This window comes from Dioszegia hungarica (assembly GCF_025882075.1).
Source record: "Dioszegia hungarica strain PDD-24b-2 chromosome Unknown MKK02contig_6, whole genome shotgun sequence".
In the NCBI taxonomy this organism is placed as follows: domain Eukaryota; kingdom Fungi; phylum Basidiomycota; class Tremellomycetes; order Tremellales; family Bulleribasidiaceae; genus Dioszegia; species Dioszegia hungarica.
Genome location: NW_026515768.1, coordinates 1169879 through 1195475, shown reverse-complemented (window position 1 = coordinate 1195475; position 25597 = coordinate 1169879). Strand labels below are relative to the sequence as shown.

Sequence of the window (25597 nt, the reverse complement as noted above, 5' to 3'; positions counted from 1 at the left end):
CTTCACCCTTTCACTCATACTTCTCATCTATGTACTCATTCGCCTAAGCCATATAAGACAAGGACTTGATCCGCAGCTTTCTGTATCCTCCCATCACCCTTCGAAATGGGGCTCTCATCCTGGTTCACCTCGTCCAGTGCCGACTCCCGGCCCTCGCCCGCATCTACGGGGGCTGACGAATCGCCCCGCTCATCTAGTTCTCCCTCCGATCCTCGAAGGGACACCTCCACCGGTCCTCCATATACTCGTAGTGTCGCTAGAGAGCCGCTCTCCGACCTTTCAGAGCATATGATATTCAGGCGATCTGGATCATCCGGAACCGAGCCCGCGGGCACAGGGAGCCGGAAGACAGAAGCGGGCCAAGAGCTTGAGGCGCTGAGGAAGGCAGCAGCGGTGGCGGAAGTAGTGGATGGTCTACATAGCAACAACTTCGTCGAGTCTGAGAGCGATAGTGAGTTCATATCGGCTAAGAATCGCGCTCGTGGCTGACGAGACAGCACCCTTACAATCCCTCAACGCCCTCCTTGAGGCCGCCTATACCCATAGCAGCTCCAAGACAAGCTTCATCCCTCCTCCCTACATCGTCGACGAGCCTCCTCGTCAGCGATTCGAGTCGGTCCTCCCACCCGCCCTGGTGGACTTCGCCGCCCGCTACCCTCTCACTACCATCGCCTCCCTCGGCGCACTCGGGACAGGTGTCCTGCTCGGTTCCGGACTGCTCACAGCCCGCCTGATCCGCGGTGCTTCGCGAGCTCGAGCGCTACCTCATGGTCTCGATGCGAGGCTCGACGACCTCGAACGCCGGCTCGTGGACCATATCCGAGTGGCAAGCATCAAGAATCAGACGGGGTTGGATGCCCTGTTCAAGGCCGTGGATAAGGGCAAGGCTGCTCAGAAGGGGATGGCGGAGACGGCATTGAAGGGCAAGGCGGCACAGATGGCCATGTGTGCCTCGGCTTTAATCGCGCCGGCGATGGACGAGGCGAGGCTAGGACAGGTGGTCAGGCAGGCGCTGGAGGATGTCTTGTCAGCAAAGGGGTGGTCGCTCCCTTCCAAGGATCGGCCTGAGGCGGAAGAGGTGATGGGCAAGCGGAATGTGAGTATCTTTCTTCTCGCAGCTAAGATGTTTACTCTCGCCTGCGCAGTGATTGTCAAGCTGATGCCCTTAGATCAGGACATTGAACTCATCGATGGATCGCTTACACACCCTTACCGCTAGCGTCCTGGACGAGCTCAAGCTTCTGCGCGCCGCTCAGGCGACAACGCCGGTCTCGACCGCCCTCAAAGCAAAAGAGGAGGGGATTATGAGCTTGAAGGAAGTGGCGGAAATGGTCAAGCGGGTCCAGGAGGCGAGCAGCACCGCCCGGAGCGACATCGATGTAAGGGATCCCGTCAATGGGGTTTCTGACGTCAACGAGGCAGAGCTGGCGGAGGCGGATGCTGTCAATAGGGCGATCTGCGTTTATGATCTGCCAGGAAAGGAGAAGGCGGGTGCCGTGGTGGCGGAAGAGGTCGGGAAAGCAGTCAAGACGAAGAAGAAGAAGAAGGCGAAGGCAGCTGCAGGGGTGGCCGCAGCAGAGACGGGAAACGAGCAATCACTGCAATCGGCCGACCCGTCCCCCGAGTCCGTCGATTCCGCTAGCTCGGTCGATCCAGCTCTCCCGGACAGGCCGCTCAAGGGAGAGGCTATCGATCATGCGGTAGCATCCTTCATTTCGGCCCAGACACCTCAAACTGAGGCTTCGCAGCCCGAAGCCGAGCCTGCCGATCTACCGAACCAGACCCCGATACCGCCCCAGGGGGACACACCGGTACCGCGCAAGGCCAAGGCCCGGAAAGCCACACCACTCCCACCTTCGGAGCCGATTGCGGAGCGGGAGTCCAAGGCCGAGGAGCCAGCCGAGCAGACTCCTGCCAGTTCCTCTCAGCCGCTGGGCATTGACGAGACGGGCGCCTGGTCCTTCCGTATCGTGGGGTCGTACCATGACGGAGCTGGGCGGGACTGGCAAGAGCTGAACATCGTGCTTCAGAGAGAGAGGGACGTCGTCGACGAGATCCAGATGGGCAGATGGGGTCCAGAGTAGTAAGTCACATGCCCGCTAACGACGGTCCGCATTGATGGGCATAGCTGACAGCGGCAGCTTCCTGGCAAAGGCAGTATCGTCGCAGTCCTTGCAAGCATTCGTACTCTTCACGGCCGAGGTGGACGTCATCAGGCTCGACGATGGGATATGGCGGTGCGAACGGAGCGGCGCGGGGTTCAACATCAGGGAGAGGCTCGCGGATGCTTGATTCCGCGCGGACAAGATCACCATCTAAAATTGTTCAGCTTTACCACCACTCATGTTCTGTATTCACCACTTGTATGCTCGTTTGTATGTCTCATATACGCTGCTCTGCCACTCTATGCACTTCTCACCGGTCACCCGTCCTGTTCTACTGTAATATGACGCATTGACTTCATGTCCAGCTCCAGCTCTCGATGCAAGCGGGACCAAACGCGCAGAGATCATCTCGACTGTTTGCCGAGCGTTAACCGTTGTCTCCATCCCTGCCACCTTTCCCCACCTCTTTTGTTCCAGAACGATCGCCTTATCAGCTCATTCGGCCCCCAATCGGCACATACGATGACCCTTGAAGTCCCGCCGCGCTTGCCAGGCCGCCAAATCTCCGGCGGCGGTGGTGGCAATTTTGAAACGTTTGCCCCTTTGTTTCAAACGCACCATCGAGCCTTTTGTGTGTGATACCCGGAGGAGGAGCCAAACGACTGTGGCAGTATGGAGGATGAGGTATAAAGCAGAAGAGTGGCAGGGCGTCCAGTAAGTGTTCCTCCCAAGTCTTTTCACCCTCGCCCTTCTCTTCCCCGTCTCAGCAGCTCGAGGGCGCGAGCTTATTATAGCCTTGGCTGTCGCGACGATGCCGCTCTCACCTATGGACCAGCTGCTCCACCCCACCCGACTTCCACTTCCCTCTCCCACTCCCATTAGACCTCATCCCTTCAGCGCCCACGATCCGTTGGTGCCTGGCGGAACAGCCCGTCTGCTTCACTGGCGAAAAGGTGAGTCTTCGTCATCTCGTTATGCGTGATCCGACTCCGAGCTGGCTGACGGACAGGCATCTTGGAATGCGACTGCATGTCTGCTCAAGGCTTTCGCCACTTCATTCCCAGCTCCGAGAGCTGTCCTTGGCCTTCGGACGCCATGGACACCCATTCTACCACCGTTACCAGCGCCAGCGTTGGCCAGAAGAATAGCGGGAAACACTGGCCAAGTCCTAGCGTTGCCCTAGTGGGTCTCGGCCTGGGCCTGGCACTAGGCGCCGGCTTAGTCCTTGCTGTTAAGAGACGTCACATCACCCCCGCAGCACTCTTCGATGCTCGGCGTACCATCATGGGGCTCAGCAGGGTCGGCCACGCGGCGGCAGTCGTAGCTAGCGTTGGCCGCAAGAAGCTATTCGGAGGGCGTCTTCTTAGGTCTCAAGGGACCAGATCTGTCTCTGAGCACCTCCAGGTATGTTCAAAGTATAGTGGAAGAGCATCCAGCTGACTGGCGACAGGGCCTCTCCATCTTGAGCGTCCTCCAACCTATGTTCTGGGCCTTGGTGCCCTCTTTCCTGTACAGGAAGCCGGTCCTGCAAAGGAAGCCGGCTTCCCCGGCGTCACCTCCTGTACAAACACTTCAAGAGATCACAGACGACCTCTTCCCTGCCCTCGCTAGCCGCGCGCCCTTCCCCGACTACACGAATACCCACATCTTCCTTTCAAACAGGGTCATCCCGTCCCCCAGCCCAGAGTCGCCTCTGCCAGACCGGATCCCCAGTACATTCCCGTTATTGCCCATCTCGTATGATCCGCTCCTTCACCCTCTACTGCATCTTGACCCTCCCATCCCATCCTCCGCCCCCCTACTCCACGGTCCATCGTCCACCCAGCCACCGCCGCCCATTCATCCGTCATTAAGCGGACACCCGTCCACCGCAGCTCCAGCTCAATCGGCCCACCGCATCATCAGCTACGACGACTACTTTGTCTACCTCGATGCCCAGCCTACTCCGTCCATTATCCCGGCGAAGCCTGCATCAGCTCCACCCATCATGGACCCTCCTGGTTCCCCGCCCGGACCTGCAGCTGAAGGCACGCCAGCCGGGCGCTTCTCTAGCAGACTTAGCAGGGCGTTGTCAGCGCAAGGCCGGAGGGCAAATCGGTCGCGCAGTATGGGAGCAATGAGGACCGGGGAGGGGTTGAGAATAGTCAAACCGAGGGAGAATACGGGAAGGGCAGAGCGACGTGAGTGTCTCTGCGTGCTTCGAAACAAGGGACATGATGACTGACTCTCCAGCATGGGCTTTGCCGGGCATCTTCCGCCGCAATATCGGTCTCGGTGCTAAGTGATGGATCTGGCGGGGCGAAGGGTACGAGGTGGAGCTGGGCGTTGTGAGTTGGCGGAGGACTGTCCATAAGTGATCATAAGACTTCAGGACATGCACACAATCACCACTCTTAGCAACCAAGGACGTCCCTTCCGACCCCTGCTGTGAGATCTGCGCCCTGTTCAGCTCAGCTCCCGCTTTGCCCTGTGGTGACCGTGACAGCTCGTCGTACACACTCAGCCATCTTGAGGGGAGCTTGATGAGCTCGAGCGGCCGAGCTCAGCCGCAAGCTAACTTGAGTAGGCGACCTCGGTACTGTGTTAGAATTCGATCACTCAGCCGCAAGCCTATGCAGATAGTATACAGATCTAGTTAAACAGTCTATTTTTCTCTTCCCTATGTTCCTGGGCCCCAGCATTCATGCTCGTCCCATCTTACTTAGCCGCCGCTGCTTATCCCGATACTCGACCATACCGTACCACACCTGTGGGGTCAGCTATAGTCTCGCCTCAATCCGGTGACAAGAGTGACTCACCCCTCCGACCAGCGTGAGGAGAATACCGATAGCGTTCGTTATTGATATATTGAGGTCGAAGAGAACGACAGCGAGGGCGATGGTCATGACCTGCTTGCAACTATGCTGTCAGCGCGGTCCTTCTGCATCAATGACGGAGACTCGGAGACTCACTTTGCTGATACGGTCATCGTAAGAGGCCCGCTCTTTTTATTGGCCGTGAAAGAGACGATGTTGAGCCCGCAAGCGATAACACCGTTGATGAGCAGCGCGATGGCCTTGCCCCGGGTCATTTGCGTGGCGCCGTATTGTCGTACCCGCTCGAGCTCGCCAGTGTACCAACCGTAAACGACGCACTGGACGAAGGCGAGGGGCGACATGCGCATGAGAAGATCCAAGGGGTGCTGGACTCAGCGAATTGCCAGGGATACTATCAGAAAACTGACCAGCTTTAATCGTCCGCCTCCTCCGGTCTGAATCAAGTTCGTAGCGACCGTTTTCAGCGCAGCAAGGAAGGTCCCAAGAAGGGTCAAGACCAGTCCCCAGGCGGTAAAGTAGTAGTCTCCGTATGTCCTGATTTTGTCAGCAGTGCCATCACCATGAAGCAATGGAGACTTACGCAAAGCCAACGCCCGCTACAACAGGCAGCAGAGCCACCATCTTTGCCATCGTGAATCGTGTACCGAGAAGTAATGCAGATGTCAAGATCGTGAAGAAGGGTGTGGAAGCACGGACGACCTGGTGGAACTGGATAGTCAGCAAGGGGCTCTGGCTATGAGCTGGGATACGCACGGGGACAGTAACGAGCTGGAGGGAGATGTTGGAAACAGCGATGTTGATGGTATACAGAACCGAGAAGGCACAGAGTATCAAATTTTCTCTGTGTGTCAAGCGAGCGGGCGTCTGCTCATCAGCTTGGGCCAGGCTTGAGAGATGCGAGGAGACTCACAAATGATCCTCTTTCTAATGCTACATAACAACCAACACATCCCGATAGCGCATGCAAACCCGTCAAAGTCTGCCTAATCAGCCAACGATTCCAACCGGGCTGTACCCTTGCCGAGAAAGCGACTCACATATGGAAACGGAAAGCTGACAAGAACAAATTTATTGAACAGCGTCAACCCCAGGTTGAAGAAGAAGTACAGGCCCAACCAGTACGCCGCCGAGTCTGTGAACTTCTCTGGCCCAAGTCCCGAGCTCATCCCGCTCAACACCTGCCCCTTTTCCCCTTGGGATATACTCCTCACTTTGCTATCTCCCGCCTGCCACAACCGCGAGGCCGCCAAATCGCTGCCGGTAGGTACGTTGACGGGGAAGTAATTATTGTGCGTACTCCGCAAGGCGCGGGTACGTGAGGGTTCGGAATAGGGATATGGGCCGTTTGACGACATGGACCCAGATGAGGAAACGGGTGTGCGAATGCGGGGTTCCTTTTTCCCATCGGCTGCTGGGCTGGGTTCTACCGAGAACTGGTGGGAAGGACCGGCTGGTGGGTTGATGGATAGATGATCGGGGATGTAGGAGGATTGTTGCCCTGGGAAAGTCTCACGAGATGGCGAGACCACCCGTTCGCGGATATGTGGAGTGTCGGCCAGATTTACAGCGGGCATCGTCGGACTCCGGGACGACGAGTAGCCAAGCCCGCTCGATGGCAGGCCATTATCGCTGGGAGCGGCAGGAAGATACGAGTTGACGTTCTGCCATCCCAGCGGCTTACCCGCCGATCGCCGAGTCTGCAAATTGGACTCTGCCGATTTACTCCTCGTCAACGATGGTTTGGAGGCATGAGCCGATTTTGGGGAAGGCTCCTCTGCCGCCTCCCCAACCATCGAGTAGTACCTCTGGTCACCTGGGAACCCCAGACCTGGTCCCATCCCGATCCCCAATCCCGCCCCCAAAGGTGGATCACCACCATCTCCCAGCGCCGTAATGACGCTGGGGCGCGCCGAGTTGGCAGGAGTGATGAACATCTCATTCTCCTGGTCATTGGAGTCCGGAGAACCCTCGCCGCGAGAATGGCCGTCCGGAAAGGGCGGCCGTGCCATTTCCAGTGGGTCGAGCGCGTAGTATTTGTTGAAAAGAGGTCGTTTGGGAGATGGACTGGTCTGAGGGGTTGCGTTGGCAGTGTAGCCTTGGGTATCAACGGGCGCGTAGTGCGAGGTCTTGCTAGACATGTGGGGGTGCGTAGGGGGATGTCCACCGCGATGCGACCTTGATCGAGTGAGGGTAGAGATGGACGGGGGAGCAACCGGCTACAGTGAGACAGGGAGTGGAGGACAGGGAGTGGAGGGGAGGTTTCGGGTCGAGCGGGATGTGAGGTGCGCCGTGCACGGCGGAGGACTGATGATGGATACGAGCGAGTGGGATGATGGATGTACAGGCTGCCCAGTACAATGTGTGTGTATGACGCGTGAAGGGGACGCCGACGAGGACGAGGATGAGCGCTTCGGGCGTAGACTGAGCGAAGGGGTGACGGTAAGATGATAATAAATCTCCGAAACTGCCCAGCTCAGCGAAGCGATCGCGGCGGTGAGACAATGCTGTCTGATGCGTCCTGTCGAGGGGGGTAGTGTCGAGCGCTGATGTATAGTGTGATCTACTGCGACGCGTCGATAGCCGCTCACTTCAGATGAAGATGTTTGAGTGAAGAAATGCCAAGAGCTGCGTCGCCGGGGAGTGCGGCCGGAGGGAGGTGCCGAAAGCGGCGCCTTGCAGAGTGAAAGCCGCCTGGGAACGCGTCGGCGGCGGTCAAATCAAGCTTGTCAACGGCGCCGAGCTCCTGTCAAGTGGTCAAGCCAGCGTATTTATCTGCATCGACAGCATCCTCACCTCCACGGCACCTCAGTACTGCTCAAAGACTCCTTCACATCGTGTGACAGCGCGGGAAGGAGTCCATTCAACTTTGACTGACCTTAGTACGAAGCCAATCTCTAAGCGAATCAGGGTATCTTTACGGCACACTCCCAGGCTCCTTATCGCGGCGTCTTTCCGCTCGGCCTGCAGAGTCCCAGCTGGCAAGTAATATAATATGGCTACAATCTGCAAGATACAAGTATTGGATATAGATACACCCACAGCGTCCGGCGCTGCGCTCGCTCACACCTTGACCCGTTTCCCGCTCCGCTGCCAATACCCCTCCTTTTCCTCATCCTCCTCATCCCTCTCCTTCTCGCCCTCATCGTCCTCGCCCTCAAACTCCTTCAACTCCTCCTCATCGACGTCACGCTTCATCCCCGCCTGATCCCAGCCATTCTTGCTGTTCTCCTTCTTGATCTTGGCTTGTCGCTTTTCGACTTTAGCGATCGCTTCCTGAGTAGCTTCTTTCGCCTTGACGCGGCACACCTCGACCGGGATGCCAGACGAGAGAAGGACGTCAATCCAGATCTGATCATCAGCGCTGACCCTACAACATCCGTGTGGGGTCTACTCACCTTTTGAGTCTCGCTCAACTGATCACCCGGCCCCTTGACTTCGACGAACCTCGCTTCGCCCCTTGACCCCTTGACCCCCTTCTTCCACACAATCAGATCAGGCACCCCGCTGACCCGATGCCGGTACTCCTCAGCCAACATCCTGCAGACTCCACTCATCGCCCGCCCCCCGATACACTCCAGCAACTCTTCCAGATCCTCGGCCCCGTACTCCCAGTTAACGCCCACCGCCCAGGTCAGGTTAGGACGCTCACGCGAATCTGCGTCGCGCAGCATGGCGAGAGCTTCAGCGGTAGACCCCATGAGCGCCAGTCGAGCCTCCAGGAGATCGTACCGGGCCGGTGCGAATGTGTCTTCTCCGAGGTCGAGGGGAGCGGTCTGGTACGGTGTCTCGAAAGCTCCGGGCAGTGGATGGAACAGTACCGGCCACAGCAGCAGGGCGAATAGCGTCGTCATGATGGACCCCTCAGAGTGATACCTGCCATATTAGCTGCATACACTGAATGCTCTGACTTCTGACTCACCCTTTATACCCCTTGGCCTCCCACCACTCCAATACCCAGCCTTCCACCGTAACCTCCCCCTCCTTACCCAGCCAGACGCTCTTCCCAGTCTGCTGCCACCCTGGCGGACCGACCAGTCCCTCCTCCCCGTCAACACCGAGACTGCCCTCGCGAACACTTCCAGCTCGTACACTTTCCGCTCGGACGCTGCCCGCTCGACCACCTGGTCGCATCTTGGGCGCGCCCATATTCTCTGCTATACGCGGAGCGGTCAACTCGCGGACCTCGCACTTGAGTAACTCGGCGTGGGAGATGTGGCGTTCGTCCGCTGGGAGGTTGAGGGCGTTCTCGAGCCGAGTAAGGCGACGGGATAGTCCAGGTCGATAGACTGACGCTCAGCGATGGTGACTTGTACGAAAAAAGTCGACTTACTCAAGTGGGTATCCTCATCCAGCAATCCATCAATGCAGACTTGTACCGCCTCGCGTCTCTTTTCCTCCTTTTCGACATCGCTAGCATTGTAGTGATTCATCAAGACCAGAGCTAAGCGGTCATACCAGGCGCTAGAGGTTCAGCTGTGCGCATGGATAGAGACAAGAGTAGAGCTCACCCTCGCTTACTCCGCCTCCATCTTCTTTGCTTGATCAGCGCACGGAGGACCATCACTTCGTTGTCGTACTCGTGTAGCTGTCCAAGAGCCACAGCAGACTTGTAGACTATTCGAGTGAGGACGTGACCTGATGAGTCAGCTCTCATACTAACAGGTTCCTGATTTCTGGCAGACTGACCAGTCTTGAACCTATCTCCCACGAGCCCACCCTCCTCTTTCCGCACATCAACTTCCTTCCCTCCAGCTCCCTCCACCATCTCCCTCCATACAGGCCACACACCCTCCCAGATCCGCTTAACGACCTTGCTCCCTTCCACTCTGCCCAACATCTCCTTCTTGGCCCCTCCCCACCCCTGCGGCCCTGCTGCCAGATTCTTCCTCATTTCCTGCCAGCTCTCCCCCAGCGCATCCTGCACGACCGCCTCCCACTTGACCGTGCGTTCCCACCGGAGCAGCTCATCTCGCGAGCTCCATATCCGAGAGCGGGTTGGCGGGCCGTATGCGGGATACCGACGCCGATGGGACGAGACGAGGATGGAGGGGAGAAGCAGACTGGATCCGGTGGCTGTGACGGGGGGTGTCCGGGAGAAGATGAGGTTGACGCGGGAGATCAGGTTGTGGAGGGAAGACGTGAGCTGTATTGCGTGCTGGCCGATGAGAGGAAGGAGTTGGGCGATAAGGAGGGACTCGGAAGTCACGCCACGGTTGGCACTTCGGCCTGTCGTCTGCGGACTGTCCGCATTGGCGGGCTTAGGGCCAAAGGGCAGTGTGAACTGCTTGGGTCCCGCCTCTTTCCCCTTGACCGGTGTGAAACCCAGCACAGTCTGCTTCCTGGCGACGCCTCGTAGCGCAGCGCAGACATCGTCCCGCCTGACCAAAAGGTTTGGCGGGATCTTCCTCGCCTTGGCTACTTTTCGTAGCTCGTCGGCGGGAATGCAGGACATGATCGCGTCGAGGTCCAGCGTGCGCTCGTCGAAAGCAAAGTGGGTGATGGGGGGTGGAAGCGACGGGTCGAGTGAGAAGGGCTCGTCATACCCCGCTGGCATCTTGGACGAGGACGAGGACGACGAAGAGGCAGAGGTCGACGACCCGGCAGAAACGGACCGTGGCGTCGGAGGCCGGCCATGGTCGACAGGTCCCATGGGGGAAGGCGAGCGAACAACCCCCCCATCATCGTCCAGCTCCACCCGGCCGACCTGACTTGCCCACAGACTCTCCCGGATCGCCGCTGCTAGCTCTGGGTCCGCCTTTTCCTCCGCTGCTGTCAGACCGGTATCGAGCGTAGCCCATGGTTTTGGCTTTTCGAGAGGAGACGACTTTCGCTTCTTCCCCAGTGTTTGGGGCGTCGGGAATGGATTCCGCTTCACCGGGGTAGGAGCTGCGGCGGGAGAGGGTGGACGAGATGGTCCGACCGTGGCCTCGAAAACGGGTTCGGCGGAGAGGATATCCGCAGGGATGTCCAGCGCTTCCGAGAGCAGGCGGACTGCGCTGCGCACGCCTTCTGATCCTATTTCGGCTTCGTATCCCCTTAGCAAGCTACCGAAGGGGATAACGCGGCCTGGTCGGCGGAGAAGCAGTCGAGTGAGTAGGTACTTTGGGTCATCTACATATCAGTACGCGTCCCTCTCGCACTGAGCAATCTCGGCTGATAGGACTGACATGGTAGTTGGAGGATATGGTTGAGCACCCAGAGCTCGCGAGGTGTGAAGAGGTATGACTCGGAGGCTAGGACTGTGTTTACCATTTCTAAACGGTCAGCACGGTCTGTGCGTTATAGCCCCGCTGCACTGTCCATCCTTGGCTATGTCGCTTTGGCTTACCCTCAAACAGCCGAACATACATCGACACCCTGACCTCTGGTACCACCTCGTCTATCTCCATAGCCCGCTCCTTCCCTTTGCCTCTCGACTTGGCCGAGAGATAGTCCTTGGCGACATCTCCCGTATCATCTGCATTGGGCGAGTCATCGGGAGTGACGGGGTACTGCCCGTTCGACTTGAGGGGTGGGAGGGTGAATGAGGGGGGTGGTGGAGAGTTCATTTTGGCGAGGGCTGCGCAGATGCGCCTGAGGCTTATGGGCGGTCAAGAATGGGTAAGCGAGAGGGTTGCTGGCTATAGTCAAGCATCGCAAGGTATAGATGGACCAGTACTATCAGACGAAAATCAAACGCCTGGACGCGTCTGTCCAGTCACCTCGGGAATCGCCCCCGGAACCAGCCTACCAGGGCAGGTCACGCGTTTCACATCCGCCACGTGCAGCGGCCTACTCGGACGGTGATCGCCGCTCTCACTATCGACAGCGACGATCTCTGGTCTCCGCAAGACCACTCTTCTCTTCCCATATTCCTATACCATCCGAGCACCATGTTGAGAGCATCAAGACCCCTCTACTCGGCTATAGCGTGAGTAGTCCTATACTCTCTAGCCGGAATCAAAGAAAAGCCCATCAAACCAACTGGGATCGGACGCAGTAGCTGACCCCGCAGCTCCACCCTCAAATCGTCTACCGGTATCACCGGCCTCGCTGTCCACCCCGACCCCCTCCCAGCTTTGGCAGGGACATATAAATCCACCCTTTCGCTTCTTCAGACATTACCGGCCACATCGGTATACCGCCAAGCGACCGAGGCGATCACAAAGCACCGGCTGTCGCTTGTGGAGAATGCCGGAGGGGACATCATCGCCGCGGAGAAGGGATTGGGAGGGATGATTGAGACGAGTCTGGAGGAGGCCAAGGCGGAAGAGGGCGTTGCGGGGAAGATGGTCGAGTGGAAGGCGTGAGTTTCATCTGGACAACCAGAGGAGAAACAAGGAGAAGATCAGGTGAATTCAGGCGCTAACTGAAATAGATGGGAGAACCTTCAAACACCTTCGCCGCCAAACCAATGGCGATACTTTGACCCCGGAAGCGAGTAGATCAGGAACGAGTAGCGGCTGGAGTATGCATCGTATGAGATCGCCTCGGAGGAGTCTGAATTGGCAGACCGCGGATTCCTTGCTTACCCCTCTGTTCCACGCCTCGATCTTGGCCCAGCGGGACCTTGTGAGACTCGTCCGGCGGTATCCTCATCAGTCTTGCGATGTTACCGGCGGACTGCTGGTACAGGCCCTGTGCCAGTCCTAGCGTCCACAGCGAAGACATGATGGGCATCCGCTTGTGCGGGACCAAACATGCCGAGGTGGAGGCAGCGATATTTTGACCACCAAGACCACCACCTCCACTCCTCTTTCTCTACTTCTACATCGCACAGACCTCGCAACTTTCTTCCTCTGTAGAGCAGCATGACCAGCCTCTTCAGTACAGCCGATGAGCACGCCTTTGATCATCCCGAAATGCCCAGCCTCAACCCCGACGGCAACGCCGTAGCTGGGCCCTCGTCCAACGGGGATGCTGTCTCGACTCTGAGCGTGGAAGAAGCGTTCGAGGTGGAAGATACCGTCAGGCGGATCACTGAGGGCGGGTACAAGACTGTGAGTAGCTGCGTGATTCCGGCAATGGATAAGCTCTGGGAGTGATAGCCGATACAGCTAGATAGGTCTACAGTTCCCGGATGAGCTCCTACCATCCTCGGTACCTGTCTTCCGAGCTATTCAGCGGGGAATACAGGGCTCGAGCGCACAGGCCTACGTCCTCGCCGACTCGACATACGGAAGGTCCGTCCGTCTTCTTTCTATCTACTACCTCATTATCAGGATCAAGCTGAACAGGTAGCTGCTGTCCGGACGTCCTGTCATGTCTCCACCTCCCTGCTGACTACTTGGTACACTACGGCCATGCCTGTCTGACACCGTAAGCTATCGCTTCCAATAGCATAGTCTGATGATAAAGAAGCGATTGTAGCTGACGTTGCAGCACAGACGCTCTCCCAGTCCACTATGTCTTCCAGCGGCAGTCACTGGACGTTGAGGAAGCACTGAATGCATTTCGCGCAGCGAGCGAAGCAGACCGGAGTGAGAGGAAAGGCACTGTGGTAGTGTGGGACGTAGGATACGACTGGAAAGCGGGTCAGTAGAGCTAAGATACCCCGGGTTTCTCGCAGCTGGGTCCGATAGCTTACAGTACAGAGGACATCGTACAGAGGTTCTCAGCCGCTCTACCGCCTGACTCCGCCTCCTTCGCTACCATCCGTCGTCCAGCCTCCAAGTCTTCTCAGACTGGCTCATCGGACCCGGCAGCAAGGGCGGGACAGCCGGCAGATACAAGTACAGCTCCTTTACGCTCGGTCGAACCGCCGCCCGGTATGACCATGAGCGAGTGTATGATCTGGTACATCGGCGAGGAAGGCCGAGGATTGATGAACATCCAAATGCAGAATGCCGACGCTGCAGTAAGCTGCCCGGCCGACATAGCCTCCGGAATCAGCTGACCTTCCCAGATATACCTGTATACGCCTTGGACATCCTCCGCCCGTCCGCTGCATACCACCTCCCGCGCATTGCAACGCCGCCTCTTATCGATCCACTCCGCCGTCACATCCTCCATCTTTGGACTGGTCGTACATTCTGTCGGGCTCAGCTCGGCTCAGCCATTACTCGCCGAGCTCCGCGCCTTGCTTCGACAACACAGGAAGAAGAGCTATACGCTTACGGTTGGACGGCTGAATCCTGCTAAATTGGCGAATTTCGAGACGGTGGAGTGTTTTGTTCTGGTCGGATGTAGGGAAGGTGGACTGGTCGATTCCAAGGTGAGTTCCCAGATCCATGAGATGTCGATCACACAGGGCGGAGCTGACAATGTGTAGGAATTCTTACGTCCCATTATCACGCCCTGGGAGCTCATTCTCGCCCTGCAAGGCCCAGAACACAGGTGGGAGCCAGGAAGGTGGACACTCGACATGTCCAAGGTCCTCGAAGGTGAGTTCTGCAATCCCAGATGCGCGCATCAGGGTGCTGATGATCGTCAGAAGCCAAAGCTGCGCGGTCAGAGATGTCGCAGAACGGTGGTGCAAACGGCGAGGAGGGCGAGGAGGAAGAAGACGAGACCGACAATCTCGCACCGGTGTTTTCGATCGTAGATGGGACGTACAAGTCCCGCCGGACGTTTGGCAGTAGACGGAAAGGACCAAATGGTGCTGGCGAGACCAGTACCGGTGTGGATGGTGCGGAGGACGGCGTGCGGGATCTGACTCTGCGGAGTAAGGAGTTCACGTTGGCCAAGCTGGAATCTGCTGGTAGTGAGTCTGGACTCCCAGTGCGAGGATGATGACGGAGGGAGCTGATGATCTAGGTCATTATCTGTCTAGTCGAAGCTTTCAGGGACTGGAGATGCGGTATGGAGAGGATGCACCGGCTGAGCTAGAAGAGGGGCGAAGCGGGATCGCGAGGGGCTATACCGAGGAGAAGTGAGGTGGCTACCTAACAGTCCATTCATATAGTGGTATGCTACCAATTGGATCTTGGCAAGTCTTGTTGCAGCCACCTCGACACAAAGATGGTATATATTTTGTGCATGATGTGACCAGACGATTTCTCTTTCAACCACTTGCCAACTCTTTCACCCAGCTCTCGCACCGAGCCATACCAGGTCGATCTCTACGCTTAGTACTTCCTCGCTTCCATGCCATCTGGCGGCCTGATGGGTGTCTTCTCTGCGCGGATCAGTTCGTTATCAGATCTCGAAAGCAAGCGGGGAAGACGCACCCTTGCCGATACTGTTCCAGTCGGTACTAAGCGTGGTACCGCCGCTCTCGGTAAAGCTCTTGATCATCGCCCGCTTCGTGTCCGGGTCGGCGTCCTTGTAGATGTCCGCAAACATCTTCTGGAGAGCATTATCACCGCCAGAGTTCTGTCTGATCAGCTGTGTTCCCACATCGTCTCTAAGGGACTGCATAGCTCACAGGGTCCGCAGCAGTACGATCCTCCTTCTTGACCTTCAACTCCTCCTCGACGACTCGGTCCCAGTTCTTGCGCTTATTGTTGATCTTGGCGGGTCCACCGGCGTGAGGCACACTGGATGACGCCATCCCGATATCGGCGAAAGCATCGGACCGCTTGTCCTCGGTTTCGGTGGGAGGGGGAGCGGTAGAGCTGGAGGCGGTGGCGTTGGCGGGTGGGGCCTGGCTGAGGACTCGCGGCGGGGCACTTTCGGGCGTGGAGAGGAGAGTTGTCCATGCGATGTGTTCGGCTTTGCGGAGCTTGAGCTCGATCTAACATGTCAGCTCATTCATCACTCCACCCATTGCTGACTGGGACATCCGTGTAAGGTCTGAATGCAGCGTGACTCACCTTGCTGCTGAGGATACGACTCGTGCTCTCATCTGCCTTGATCCCGGCATAAAGAGGTCCCAGCTTGACGGTCAACTTCTCCCCTTCAGCCTCAGGATTAGGCCGGACGATAGTAGCCTGAGGCGGTCAGCTCCCGGACGCCGAACTTGCTACTTCAGAGAGCTCACCTGCTTATCTTCAAAGCTGATGTCCACCTTCTCCTTGACACCCTCAACGTTCAAGCCCTTGATGTACACCGCGACGATGACATACTCCTCGTTCTGATAGAAATCGTGCCTGCTGCGTCAGCCATCGCTAGCTGAGCTACCGAAGAGCAAGCGTACCTCGGGAGAGGCGTCTCTGGCCCTGACATTTTGGTCAAAGATGTGTGATTGATGCAGTGAAGGTATCGAACCTTCTGGAAATATCGTCCAGTCAACCCGAGAGAGGTGGAGGCCTGGCCCGTGCGTTGTGCGACTCATTCCTCAGCAGAATCTGGGCGTGGCGCTCTGTGAGGTCGGCCGGTGCGTTGATCCACATGGCCTGAGCTCCTAGGCACTGTGGATACGCGAATGTACATGTGAGCGAGGCGTGCGACTATCGACCGCAAGAACTGACATTGGCCTCGGGTAGGAAAGATGCGAGCGCTTCTTCAGCCCCAATCAACGCTCTGGTGCGCAGGTCATGGTGCAGCGGCTGCAGGCTGACTATCATCAGCGGGGAACAGAGTCTTGGCTTCTATTCGACAGGCTGCTCTCACAGTCCCAAGCACTATCCAAGCATCTGGTAGCGTCAATCGCACAACCCTCGAAATTTGTGGGGTCCAGCTGCTTTACGTACGTGCTTCATCTACCCTGACGTCAGAGTCGAAACACGGCGAAACACGCAAGGAAAAAGGTAAAACGCGGACCCTGAAAGAGCTTGAGGCTTGGCCCCGCTCTTCGCCCCTGCGCTGTGTTTGTTTGGCTCCTCACGGCAGAGAGTCAGACAGCCAGCGTCTCTCTCTCTTCTCCCGCTGCTTTTTACAGCACTTCTCTAGCTCTCCTATAATTCATCGCACACGACTACACCCACCACCATCACTCTCCTTCATTCACCTTATACTATAATACATTCATCCCCGCTTATAGACACTCGTTATATCACACACGCTTGGACTCTCTCACGCGTTTCAAACACAGCCAAGCCTTTTTTTTTAATTCGCCCTTGTTGTTCCTGCCCGCCCAGTCCTCTCCTCTCGTCCTTCGTCAATCGCACATCCGACTGCTTCTCGAGCCACGTCGATCTACTCGGTATCATCAAACCACCATCCACCACCTGCTAGGCAAAACATCCGCTCTGCAGTTCCGTCCACACAGGAGCATCCGATCGTCTAGTGTGCATCGACGCTGCACCGCTCCTCAGCCCTCATCCCCCCTACCCAGCTCGACAATGCCTCTTCCGCACGAAGCATCCACCTCCGCGATCCCCATGGCCACCTCCCCCAGGCTACCGCCGCCAGCGGGACGCCGTAGCCGGAGAATACCCAGGGCGACCTCCTCTACCCTCTTCACCCTCCTCCTCTCCCTCGCCTTTGTCCACCTCACATCGGCGCAACTTACCGTATACACGGACAAACCCTCCCCTTCGACCACAGTCACATCCCGCGCGGCATCAGCATCATGGACGGGTCTTCCTATCTACGACCCACTCCAGCTTATCCCCCCCACACCCCCCTCGCCAGCCGTCACCGCTGTCAATATTCCCATCCCCCCAAACTCGGCCGCTCTCCACGCCTCCAATCTCTCCTTATCGGTGCCGCAAAAAGGCAACTTCCTCGGCTTCTCGGTCGAATTGTCGGTAGCGGACACGCTGATGGGTCCGAGCGGGGACCACCTCCGCCCCGAGTTTCTCAACTATCTCAACAACATCCAAGTCCGGGCGGGCGCAGGCGCGGTGATCCGTGTGGGCGGAAATACTCAGGACAGCTCCACCATCTACCCAGAGGGGTTTGGTAACGGCAAGGTGGTGGAGAAGATTAGGACGGAGGGGTCGGGACCGACGTCGACGCCATGGATCAACTATGCCCCTGGCTTGTTGTATACCATGGCAAATGTCAGTCGCCTGACCCACGCGGAATGGTACTTTGGTCTGGCTTTCAACTATACCGATGCGTTGATGGACTGGCAAAACATCCCGCTGGCGGCGAGCTATGCGCAGAGGATATTGGGAGGTAATCTGCGAGGATTGGCTTTGGGGAACGAGCCGGATCTGTGAGTTGCCTGATTGCTTTGGCGCGGCGGAACTGATGCTCAGGTACACCGATCACGGAGACAGACCAGCAGGATGGGGACCGAACGACTACAACTCGGAATGGACGACCGTCAGTCAGCACGTTCTCGATAGCAACAGCCCGTCCAACCAGGCCATGTTTATCGGGCCCTCGACCTGCTGCAATCGCGTAGGCTTCGAGCTGCCCGATATCGTCAATACCGGCTGGCTCGTCGCCAACGCGCACAAGCTCGCTCAGATCTCGGTCCAGCACTACCCAAACAACAACTGTCAGCTCAACGGACGGCCCATCGACCCACAGTCCATCTTTGCCGAGTACCTGAACCACACCAGTGCCAAGTCGTTGACGTCGCAGTACGCCGACGAGGCGGCGGTGGCGGCGGGAGCAGGGAAGGATCTGGTCATGCTGGAGATGAACACGGCAAGTTGTGGAGGGTTTCCGGGATTGTCGACGAGTTTCGGTGCGGCCTTGTGGTGAGTTTGGCTTTGAATGTAAAGGATCTTGGCTGACGATCAGGATGACCGACTGGGCTCTTCAGATGGCATCCTACAACTTCACCACTGCCCTCATGCACGTCGGAGGTCAGAACGTCTACTACAATGTAAGCTTACCCTGTGCGATTTTCAGCTCTATTGCTGATGATATAGCCCTTCACACCTCCTCCTGGAAACCTCACAAACGTGTACCAGTGGACCACCGGCTCGGTCTACTACTCGACCCTCCTCGTTGCCGAGATCTTTGGTCAATCCAACACCTCCCGCATCACCGATCTCGACGTCCAGGGCGACGCACACACCGACCTGCACCCCGCCTACGCCGTCTACGAGGACGATGTGCCTTCGCGGGTGGTCCTCTTCAACTTTGCCAGTGACCCCTCGGGCGCGTCGACCTACCAGGCGACACTCTCCATCCCGGGTGGCAACCTCGCTGGGTCGGTCCACGTACGGTACTTCCTCGCGAACAATGTCGCGGAGCATGACAATATCACCTGGGCGGGACAGACGATGGGCGCGTCTTACGCTTCGGACGGGCAACTACACGGACAGGTCGTCACTCAGACAATCACATGCCAAAACTCGCTCTGTATCGTCCCCGTCCCAGCTCCCGCTATCGCCGTCGTCTACCTCACGGACAAGGCTCTGGCATTGTCCTCGCCTCAGCCTGCGAGCAAGTCCGCGTTCGAGACCACCATCGTTGGTTGGGGATCGGCAACAGTAGATCCCAAGGTGTTGGAGACGAGCAATGGGCAGAATGGGCCTGCTGGGGAGTTGGGCCGGAACAACAAGGCGATCAGCGGAGCGGGGAGAAGAACGGGGGCGCTGGGCGGGTTGAGCTTGACGATGGGCTTGCTGGGCGTGTTGGCGGTGATATAGCAGGTCTAGGGGAGCGAGAACGTTGTCATTGTATGAGCTACTCATCTAAAACCTCATCTATAGTTGCGGACAATAGCCACCACCTATTTTGTATGTACGGTAGCTAGCTATTGTAGCTTATTTCGTGCCGCGGGCTATGCAGCTGGGCCGATGAACTCCTACATCTCTGTGCCGGACCGCTGATCTACCGCCCTGGTGCGTAAGCTGCTATCAGCTCGGTAGCTGGGGGGTCGTGGAGACTCCCCGCATTTCCAACTCTGAAACGCGGGGGAAATTAGAATTTCCCATGAAGCGCGGTAGATTGGCCATCAACTTATGATTTCTTATCGGCAGTTCCGCATGATATCCCATCGCACACACACACGTCGCTTAGGGGGGAGAGGAGATACAGCGCGACTCGAGTGATAGCGTTGCCCTTGTACATCATTCCGCGATAGCGACTTCAGCTTTAGAGATCATACTCGCGCGACTGACCTATCACTAACTTCGATGTCCGCGCTCGTGATGATGGGACAGACGAGAGCAATGAGGAGGGCGTCACGCTTGGGGACTGATCTTTTTGTAGGTCGGTCGAGGGGCCGTACAACAGCAGTAGCGAGGCTCGAGCGCTGACGCCCAGAGCGCCAAAACTCGAACGGGAACGCTTCTCCTCCGACCATATCACCCTTCCTCAATATCTGGGTACCCCTTTGCTACCTCGTTCCGCTCGAAGCGGCTGTACTCCTCGACCGCGGCTAGCGAAAGCTCCTTGCTCTCTGCCCACCCGGTGATCAAGGACAAGAAGGATGGCAAGCCGCTCGGAGTACGCGCCGAGCATGCTGTGATTTCAACATTCGATTTGTTCTCCATTGGCGTTGGCCCCAGCTCAAGCCATACCGTCGGGCCTATGAGGTAGATATACAGCTGCGATTTTCGCATAAGTACCAGTGAATTCAGCTGACGCCCCAGAGCTGCAAAGATCTTTGTCCATTCACTTCCAGCCCATATCCACCCCCATATCGCGTCTATCAAATGCTCCCTCCATGGCTCGCTCGCGGCGACGGGTATGGGCCATATGACGCCCCATGCAACACTTCTAGGTCTCATGGGCGAGGATCCAGAGACGGTAGAGGTGGGTAGGCTGGAACGAGTGATGGATGAGGTCAAGGATGCTGGTGGGTTGAGCTTGGGGCTTGGGCATGGGAAAGGGACGAAGAGGGTCAAGTTTGATCTGGATAGGGATCTGGTATGTCTTTCTAATTACCACGAACATGAGTAAGGGCTGATAGATCAGACTTGGCACCTCAACCCGCTACCCGCTCATCCGAACGGCCTCCGGTTCACAGTCTTCAATAACGAAGGCGACATGCTCGCGACCAACGAATTCTTCAGCGTTGGCGGTGGCTTTGTCATCAACGAAGAGACTCAGACCGCCGAGAACATGTACTACATGGGGATCGACAAGGAGGACGTCGAGGCCAGCCGGAAGGATCAAACGCACGGCATGGAACAAGCGGATGCCAGTGATGGCGGGCAGCTTCTACTGCCCGAAATTGGAGTGGGTTCAGCTGGAAAGCAGACTGCAGGTGGCGGAACGAGAACGTCGGGCACGGAACTCTCAGGCCGACCTCCCTTCCTTTTCGCCACGGCCGAGGAGCTGAATCGGATCTGCCTCGAGCAGGACATGACCATCGCGCAGGTCGTATGGGAGAACGAGCTGGCCTTCCGCAGTGCGGACGAGATCAGGGCCGGTCTCTTAGGCTGTAAGTCTCCCCATACCTGAACGCATGAGCCCGGGCTGATCGTCAGTGTGGGAAGTGATGGACAGCTGCATTCGGACCGGCGTCACTTCACTCGAGCCCGTCTTGCCTGGCCCATTCAAGGTCCGCCGTCGCGCTCCGGGACTTTACCGACGTCTGCAGAAAGGCTTCTACCCTACAGTCGAGATCAACCGAGCTACGTCGTCCGACTTGTCGTCCGTCAACCCGGACGGATCAGCATCGACAGAGAAGGGTATCGCCAAGCGGGTCGGTCGGGCGGACCACCCGCTTCAGGTCGTTCCCTTCCGCACGACTCCTGTCTTTCCGGGTATCGAGTATCTGAGCTGTATGGCTATCGCAGTTAATGAGGTCAACGCAGCAGGAGGGAGAGTTGTGACTGCCCCGTTAGTTATATTGTCTGGGAAAGGCAAAGGGGTTGCAGCTGATCTCCAGGACGAACGGTGCCGCGGGTGTCATTCCTGCAACCCTCAAATACGTGACCGAGTTCATATCCCATTCGCCAGAACGAGAGTGAGTCGTGCAGCTACTCGTAGATCATGTTGGTCAGCTGATCGGCCATCAGCATCATGACCTTCCTCCTTACCGCGTCAGCCATCGGAATGCTCTTTAAGCGGGGAGCCACAATCTCTGCGGCCGAGGGCGGATGTATGGCAGAAGTCGGGGTCGCTTGTTCGATGAGTGTGAGTTGCTCGTCACTCCCGTAGCATTGTGGTGGCGAAGGAGGAGCTCATGTGATAGGCAGGAGCTATCGCGGCTTGCTTAGGCGCTGAACCCGCCGTCATTCTTCAAGCGGCCGAGATTGGGATAGAGCAAGTCCTCTCCTCTCCATCCAAGGTTTGAGCGGGAGCTGACGTTGCAGACATAATCTGGGCTTGACGTGTGATCCACTGGGAGGCCTCGTTCAAATACCTTGTATTGAGCGGAACAGCCTGGGCGGTAAGCCATTTTATAATAATTACAAGGATTGTGCTGATTTACCAGCTGTCAAGGCCGTTACTGCGGCGCAGCTTGCAATGGCCGGAGAGGGACAGCATACTGTGTCGTCAGTTTCCATTTATCGGCCAGATACGAGTCGACATGCTGACATGATGATAGACTGGACGATGCTATCGAAGCTTGCCGTACTACCGCGCTCGACATGCACAGTCACTGTTAGTCGAGAGATCTCGCTTCGCCGGCCAAGAAGCGAGCTGACGTCTTCAGACAAGGAAACAAGTCTTGCAGGTCTGGCAGTGAGTCCGCTGATCAGCTTGCTTTGACAACAAGCTGACACTATCAGACTACGGTGCAAATTCCGCTTTGTGAGTGAAAATTGTATCGATGTAGGCGACGAGCGGGTAGCTGATGATACAGCTTCGCCCGCATGCTAGTGCGCGGAGCCACGCTGAACGTGGCGCTCGACGAGTGCTTCACGCCACATGGGGCTGGCCCTAAGCCGTACGGGGAGCGCTTGGACCACCTAATGAAGCTCGAATTCTTCAGGTTGGACGCTCAAACAGCCTCATAGATGTATACATTACGATATGTTGACATTATTCGTTGCAGTCGTACAGAGAGATCGTGCCTGCTGCGGCATTGCCTGACCACCTTGCAGCACCGTCATTTACCACGAGTTGATTTCAGTCATGAGGGAATTTCGGATAGCGGCGGAGTCGCAACCGGAGGCGAATCGGAGACCATGCGTTGCTGCCGCAGCTCCGGGAGAGGCGGAGTGAGTGGCCGATCCGGCGGCGCAAGGGATGGGAGAGGCGGAGTGGCAGGACGTAGAGGTGGAGTGGGAGGACGTAAAGGCGGAGTGGCAGGACGTTGAGCGGGAGCGTCAGACTCGACCGAGGAAGAGACGGCATATCGGCGCCTGATGTCAGGGGGAAGTGGAGGGGTGATGGGGCGGGAAGATGCACCGGATGCCGCAGCCTCGGGCCTTGCCAGTCGAGATGAAGAGCCAACTTCTGTAATGGAAAAAAAGGACACGCGTCAACGACAAAGTACAACAAACATGCAGAGTATAAGCAGAGTCTACGTACGGTACCGCGATTCCGCTCCCGGTCCAGCCTCCCCGTCGTCCCACGCATCAAACGCATCCACACCGTCTCGATACGATCCCATCGCCAGCCCATCATCGTGCGAGTAGAAGTGCGCGGCGAGATGCGAACCTCCCGCTCCGCCATACCCTCCCCCGTTCATCCCTCCGCTGCGGTCCCGGACGCTCGGGTCCAGCTCGCCGTTCTGACCATTCCGGTCAGAAGAGTTGCGAGCCGGGGGAGGACGAGCTGCGGCGCCGGCGGCGCTGCGACCCGTCAATCCGGCGCCCGGAGAACGAAAATCCGCCTCGCCTCCGCCGGCTCCACCGCGATTGCTTGGGCCCGCAACGTCGTCGTCGCTATCTGACAGCGTGAGGTCGATGACGCTTTGGTCATTGGGAGCGGCCGAGGGACGGGAGGAAGAGGAGCCGCGAGGCTGAGCAGAGGGTCGGAGGGAGGGAGGAAGGGAAAAGATTGTGCCAGGCCGAGCGAGGGGTCCATCCTCGTCATCCGAGGATAGGATTTCAATGGCTTTCCGCTTGCCCTTGCTATCGGATCCTGCTGCCTGAGGTACCGGCGAGGTGGACGGTGACAGCTCCCGAGCGCTGTACCCGTTGGTCTTGCCGGTGATGACTGGCTTGGCCTCAGGTTCTGCTACAGGAGCCGAGCGAGAGGCGAGCCATGCGGGAGACCCGTATTTGTTGTCTTCGCTATGCCACTCGCCGTCCGACTCGAGGATGACCTCCTCTATCGCTTCTGGTACTGCTTGCAGTATTGACAAGAAGAATCTGGACGTCAGTCTGGGTCGAGCAGCTCTGCTGGATCAACTCACCCATCGGCGATCAGATCGGCGAAGAATAGCTCCTTGTTGCAGAAAGGGCAATGCCATTGGGGGTGAACTGCGTTGCTTTCGACCCACCACTTGGCGTCGAAGCATTGCTGATGTGAACATTTGGTGGAGCGGATTGGCTGTGTGATGCGGATGTAGGAGAGCTGCCAAATCAGACGAGCTCTTGAAGCATAGGTGGCGACTTACGGGATCTTTGAGCGACATCCTCGAGGAGCCCACTTCAATATCGTCACTTCCTTCGCGCTTTTTCCGGGCTATGATCTCAGCACAAATCCTACTCGTAACGAGGACACTCACCCATGTCTAGACACTGCTCCAACGGCGTCACGGGCAGATCCAGGAGCTTCTTGACCAGAGCATCCTTGTCCGTCCATTCGACCAGCACAATCTGAAAGTAGAATTTCTGCAGGTATCAGCTGAATGTCCAAGTGCCAGAACTGAGGGCTCACCTTGATTATATCTTTCCGCTTCCCGGTCGATGCGCCCGTATGTCCAAAGGTGACACTGCCCAACCGCCCAGGGGCCAGCTGCAACCCCCTCGAGCTCTTGCCCAAATCGAACGGTGGTGCACTTCCGGCCTTCCCTCTCAGACCCCGCTCCTTGAAAGGTATTGACAAGTCGTCGACCCTGACATCTGGGACGGCGGGGTAATCGATCGGTATCGACTTGTTTGTGATGGTCGAGTTGAGGGAGGTGATTCGTTCTTGCGGCGGGCGAAAGTACTCGCTTGACGAGCAGAACAGACGGAGGGAGTGCGAAGGAGACGCAGAAGGATTTGTTCTCCTGTCAGCCAGAACCTAGCCAAGTACTTACTTGGTCTGTAGTAGCTTTTCGGACATCAACGCCGACATGGTGAAAGTCACCTTCCTCTCCTTCCGGACATGGCTATTCTCTTGTACCCCAATCTCTGGCAGCATCTCGATATTGGTGGCGGCCATGATCGGTCTCCACATCGGGCTGGCTTTCCAATCTGCCAATTGTAGGGGTGCACGCGCTGCCGCCGAGTAGCCAGCGTGCGATGAGGAGGGAACGGGAAGCTGGTGCAGGGCCGATGGGTTGACATATGGCCGTGCTGAGCCTCAGCCCAGTCCGCCCAGCGGGAAAAATGGCTCACGATAAGCTGCTGGTGGGACTGCACCGCCAAATGTCGGTATTGGTACCTGCGGCGGGGGGTACCGATAAGCCGCGACTGGAGCTCCTCTCTGCTCGCACAACTGCCTCGTCGTCCGATACGTCTCGTACTGGCCTGCGTCCTTCATATGTTGAAAGCCTCCCGCCACTCTGCATCGGTCAGTCTGTGTCACTGCGCAGTCACAGCGCGACATGCTCACTTTCTGACCACTGACGCCTTCAGCTCGCTGTTCTTGAGACCGAGATAGCGACCGGTCTGATTCTGGATGATGTCGGCAAAGCCCCTGAGGGTGGCTACCGTCTGCCTGGGAAGGTAGGAGTCAGTGTACCACTGTCGGCGTCAGTATGAGGATTCGCTATAGCCGATCCTTGCCGTAGAAGACCCACCTGGAAGTCGCTCCAGTCTGGGTTCGGCTGCGCCATGTCGGCGAGCTCTTTTCAGAGCGATATCTCTCCGCCCACGACTGCTGCCCTATACAGCTGTCAAGTGACTACAGAGAGGAAAGAAGGAGGAGTACAAGTGCAAAGGGATAAGATAGGAAAGATGAGATGAATGG

General features: G+C 57.4%; 9 protein-coding genes across 9 annotated transcripts; 5 read left to right on the top strand and 4 right to left on the bottom strand.

Annotated features, from left to right (window-relative positions):
- Window positions 1-105: 105 nt before the first annotated feature.
- Window positions 106-4390, top strand: MKK02DRAFT_31716 (uncharacterized protein; the record flags this gene model as incomplete). Its single annotated transcript, XM_053088364.1, has 9 exons — window positions 106-451; window positions 498-1096; window positions 1170-2083; window positions 2142-2258; window positions 2471-2736; window positions 2900-3058; window positions 3115-3509; window positions 3556-4285; window positions 4338-4390. 9 exons carry the CDS (start codon window positions 106-108, stop codon window positions 4388-4390), a joined length of 3579 nt encoding a protein of 1192 aa, XP_052948017.1.
- Window positions 4391-4786: 396 nt separating this feature from the next.
- Window positions 4787-6087, bottom strand: MKK02DRAFT_23290 (TPT-domain-containing protein; the record flags this gene model as incomplete). Its single annotated transcript, XM_053086706.1, has 8 exons — window positions 4787-4852; window positions 4904-5003; window positions 5057-5286; window positions 5329-5455; window positions 5502-5629; window positions 5675-5785; window positions 5832-5900; window positions 5959-6087. The coding sequence occupies 8 exons, from the start codon at window positions 6085-6087 to the stop codon at window positions 4787-4789; spliced, it is 960 nt and encodes a 319-aa protein (XP_052948016.1).
- Window positions 6088-7981: 1894 nt separating this feature from the next.
- On the bottom strand, window positions 7982-11469 carry MKK02DRAFT_36085 (uncharacterized protein; the record flags this gene model as incomplete). Its single annotated transcript, XM_053089344.1, has 6 exons — window positions 7982-8269; window positions 8317-8794; window positions 8841-9207; window positions 9252-9382; window positions 9430-11032; window positions 11250-11469. 6 exons carry the CDS (start codon window positions 11467-11469, stop codon window positions 7982-7984), a joined length of 3087 nt encoding a protein of 1028 aa, XP_052948015.1.
- A 324-nt stretch (window positions 11470-11793) lies between these two features.
- On the top strand, window positions 11794-12345 carry MKK02DRAFT_42626 (ETC complex I subunit conserved region-domain-containing protein; the record flags this gene model as incomplete). Its single annotated transcript, XM_053092088.1, has 3 exons — window positions 11794-11831; window positions 11916-12206; window positions 12279-12345. The coding sequence occupies 3 exons, from the start codon at window positions 11794-11796 to the stop codon at window positions 12343-12345; spliced, it is 396 nt and encodes a 131-aa protein (XP_052948014.1).
- A 366-nt stretch (window positions 12346-12711) lies between these two features.
- On the top strand, window positions 12712-14775 carry MKK02DRAFT_42625 (peptidyl-diphthamide biosynthesis; the record flags this gene model as incomplete). The annotated part of the gene is made up of 9 exons (XM_053092087.1): window positions 12712-12900; window positions 12962-13083; window positions 13142-13219; window positions 13283-13434; window positions 13495-13757; window positions 13806-14114; window positions 14172-14283; window positions 14334-14603; window positions 14657-14775. The coding sequence occupies 9 exons, from the start codon at window positions 12712-12714 to the stop codon at window positions 14773-14775; spliced, it is 1614 nt and encodes a 537-aa protein (XP_052948013.1).
- A 192-nt stretch (window positions 14776-14967) lies between these two features.
- MKK02DRAFT_42624 (SGS domain-containing protein) lies at window positions 14968-16006 on the bottom strand (the record flags this gene model as incomplete). Its single annotated transcript, XM_053092086.1, has 6 exons — window positions 14968-15017; window positions 15070-15214; window positions 15267-15575; window positions 15655-15771; window positions 15822-15930; window positions 15978-16006. The coding sequence occupies 6 exons, from the start codon at window positions 16004-16006 to the stop codon at window positions 14968-14970; spliced, it is 759 nt and encodes a 252-aa protein (XP_052948012.1).
- A 1097-nt stretch (window positions 16007-17103) lies between these two features.
- Window positions 17104-19278, top strand: MKK02DRAFT_36083 (uncharacterized protein; the record flags this gene model as incomplete). The annotated part of the gene is made up of 4 exons (XM_053089343.1): window positions 17104-17885; window positions 17929-18378; window positions 18422-18506; window positions 18553-19278. 4 exons carry the CDS (start codon window positions 17104-17106, stop codon window positions 19276-19278), a joined length of 2043 nt encoding a protein of 680 aa, XP_052948011.1.
- Window positions 19279-19767: 489 nt separating this feature from the next.
- Window positions 19768-22408, top strand: MKK02DRAFT_31709 (serine dehydratase alpha chain-domain-containing protein; the record flags this gene model as incomplete). Its single annotated transcript, XM_053088363.1, has 14 exons — window positions 19768-19839; window positions 19898-20169; window positions 20227-20503; window positions 20552-21020; window positions 21067-21421; window positions 21471-21548; window positions 21601-21718; window positions 21777-21851; window positions 21959-21974; window positions 22020-22080; window positions 22134-22189; window positions 22242-22270; window positions 22318-22339; window positions 22392-22408. 14 exons carry the CDS (start codon window positions 19768-19770, stop codon window positions 22406-22408), a joined length of 1917 nt encoding a protein of 638 aa, XP_052948010.1.
- A 646-nt stretch (window positions 22409-23054) lies between these two features.
- On the bottom strand, window positions 23055-25463 carry MKK02DRAFT_42622 (uncharacterized protein; the record flags this gene model as incomplete). The annotated part of the gene is made up of 9 exons (XM_053092085.1): window positions 23055-23847; window positions 23892-24052; window positions 24096-24163; window positions 24207-24312; window positions 24359-24689; window positions 24723-24981; window positions 25024-25190; window positions 25241-25371; window positions 25428-25463. The coding sequence occupies 9 exons, from the start codon at window positions 25461-25463 to the stop codon at window positions 23055-23057; spliced, it is 2052 nt and encodes a 683-aa protein (XP_052948009.1).
- Between the last annotated feature and the right edge of the window lie 134 nt (window positions 25464-25597).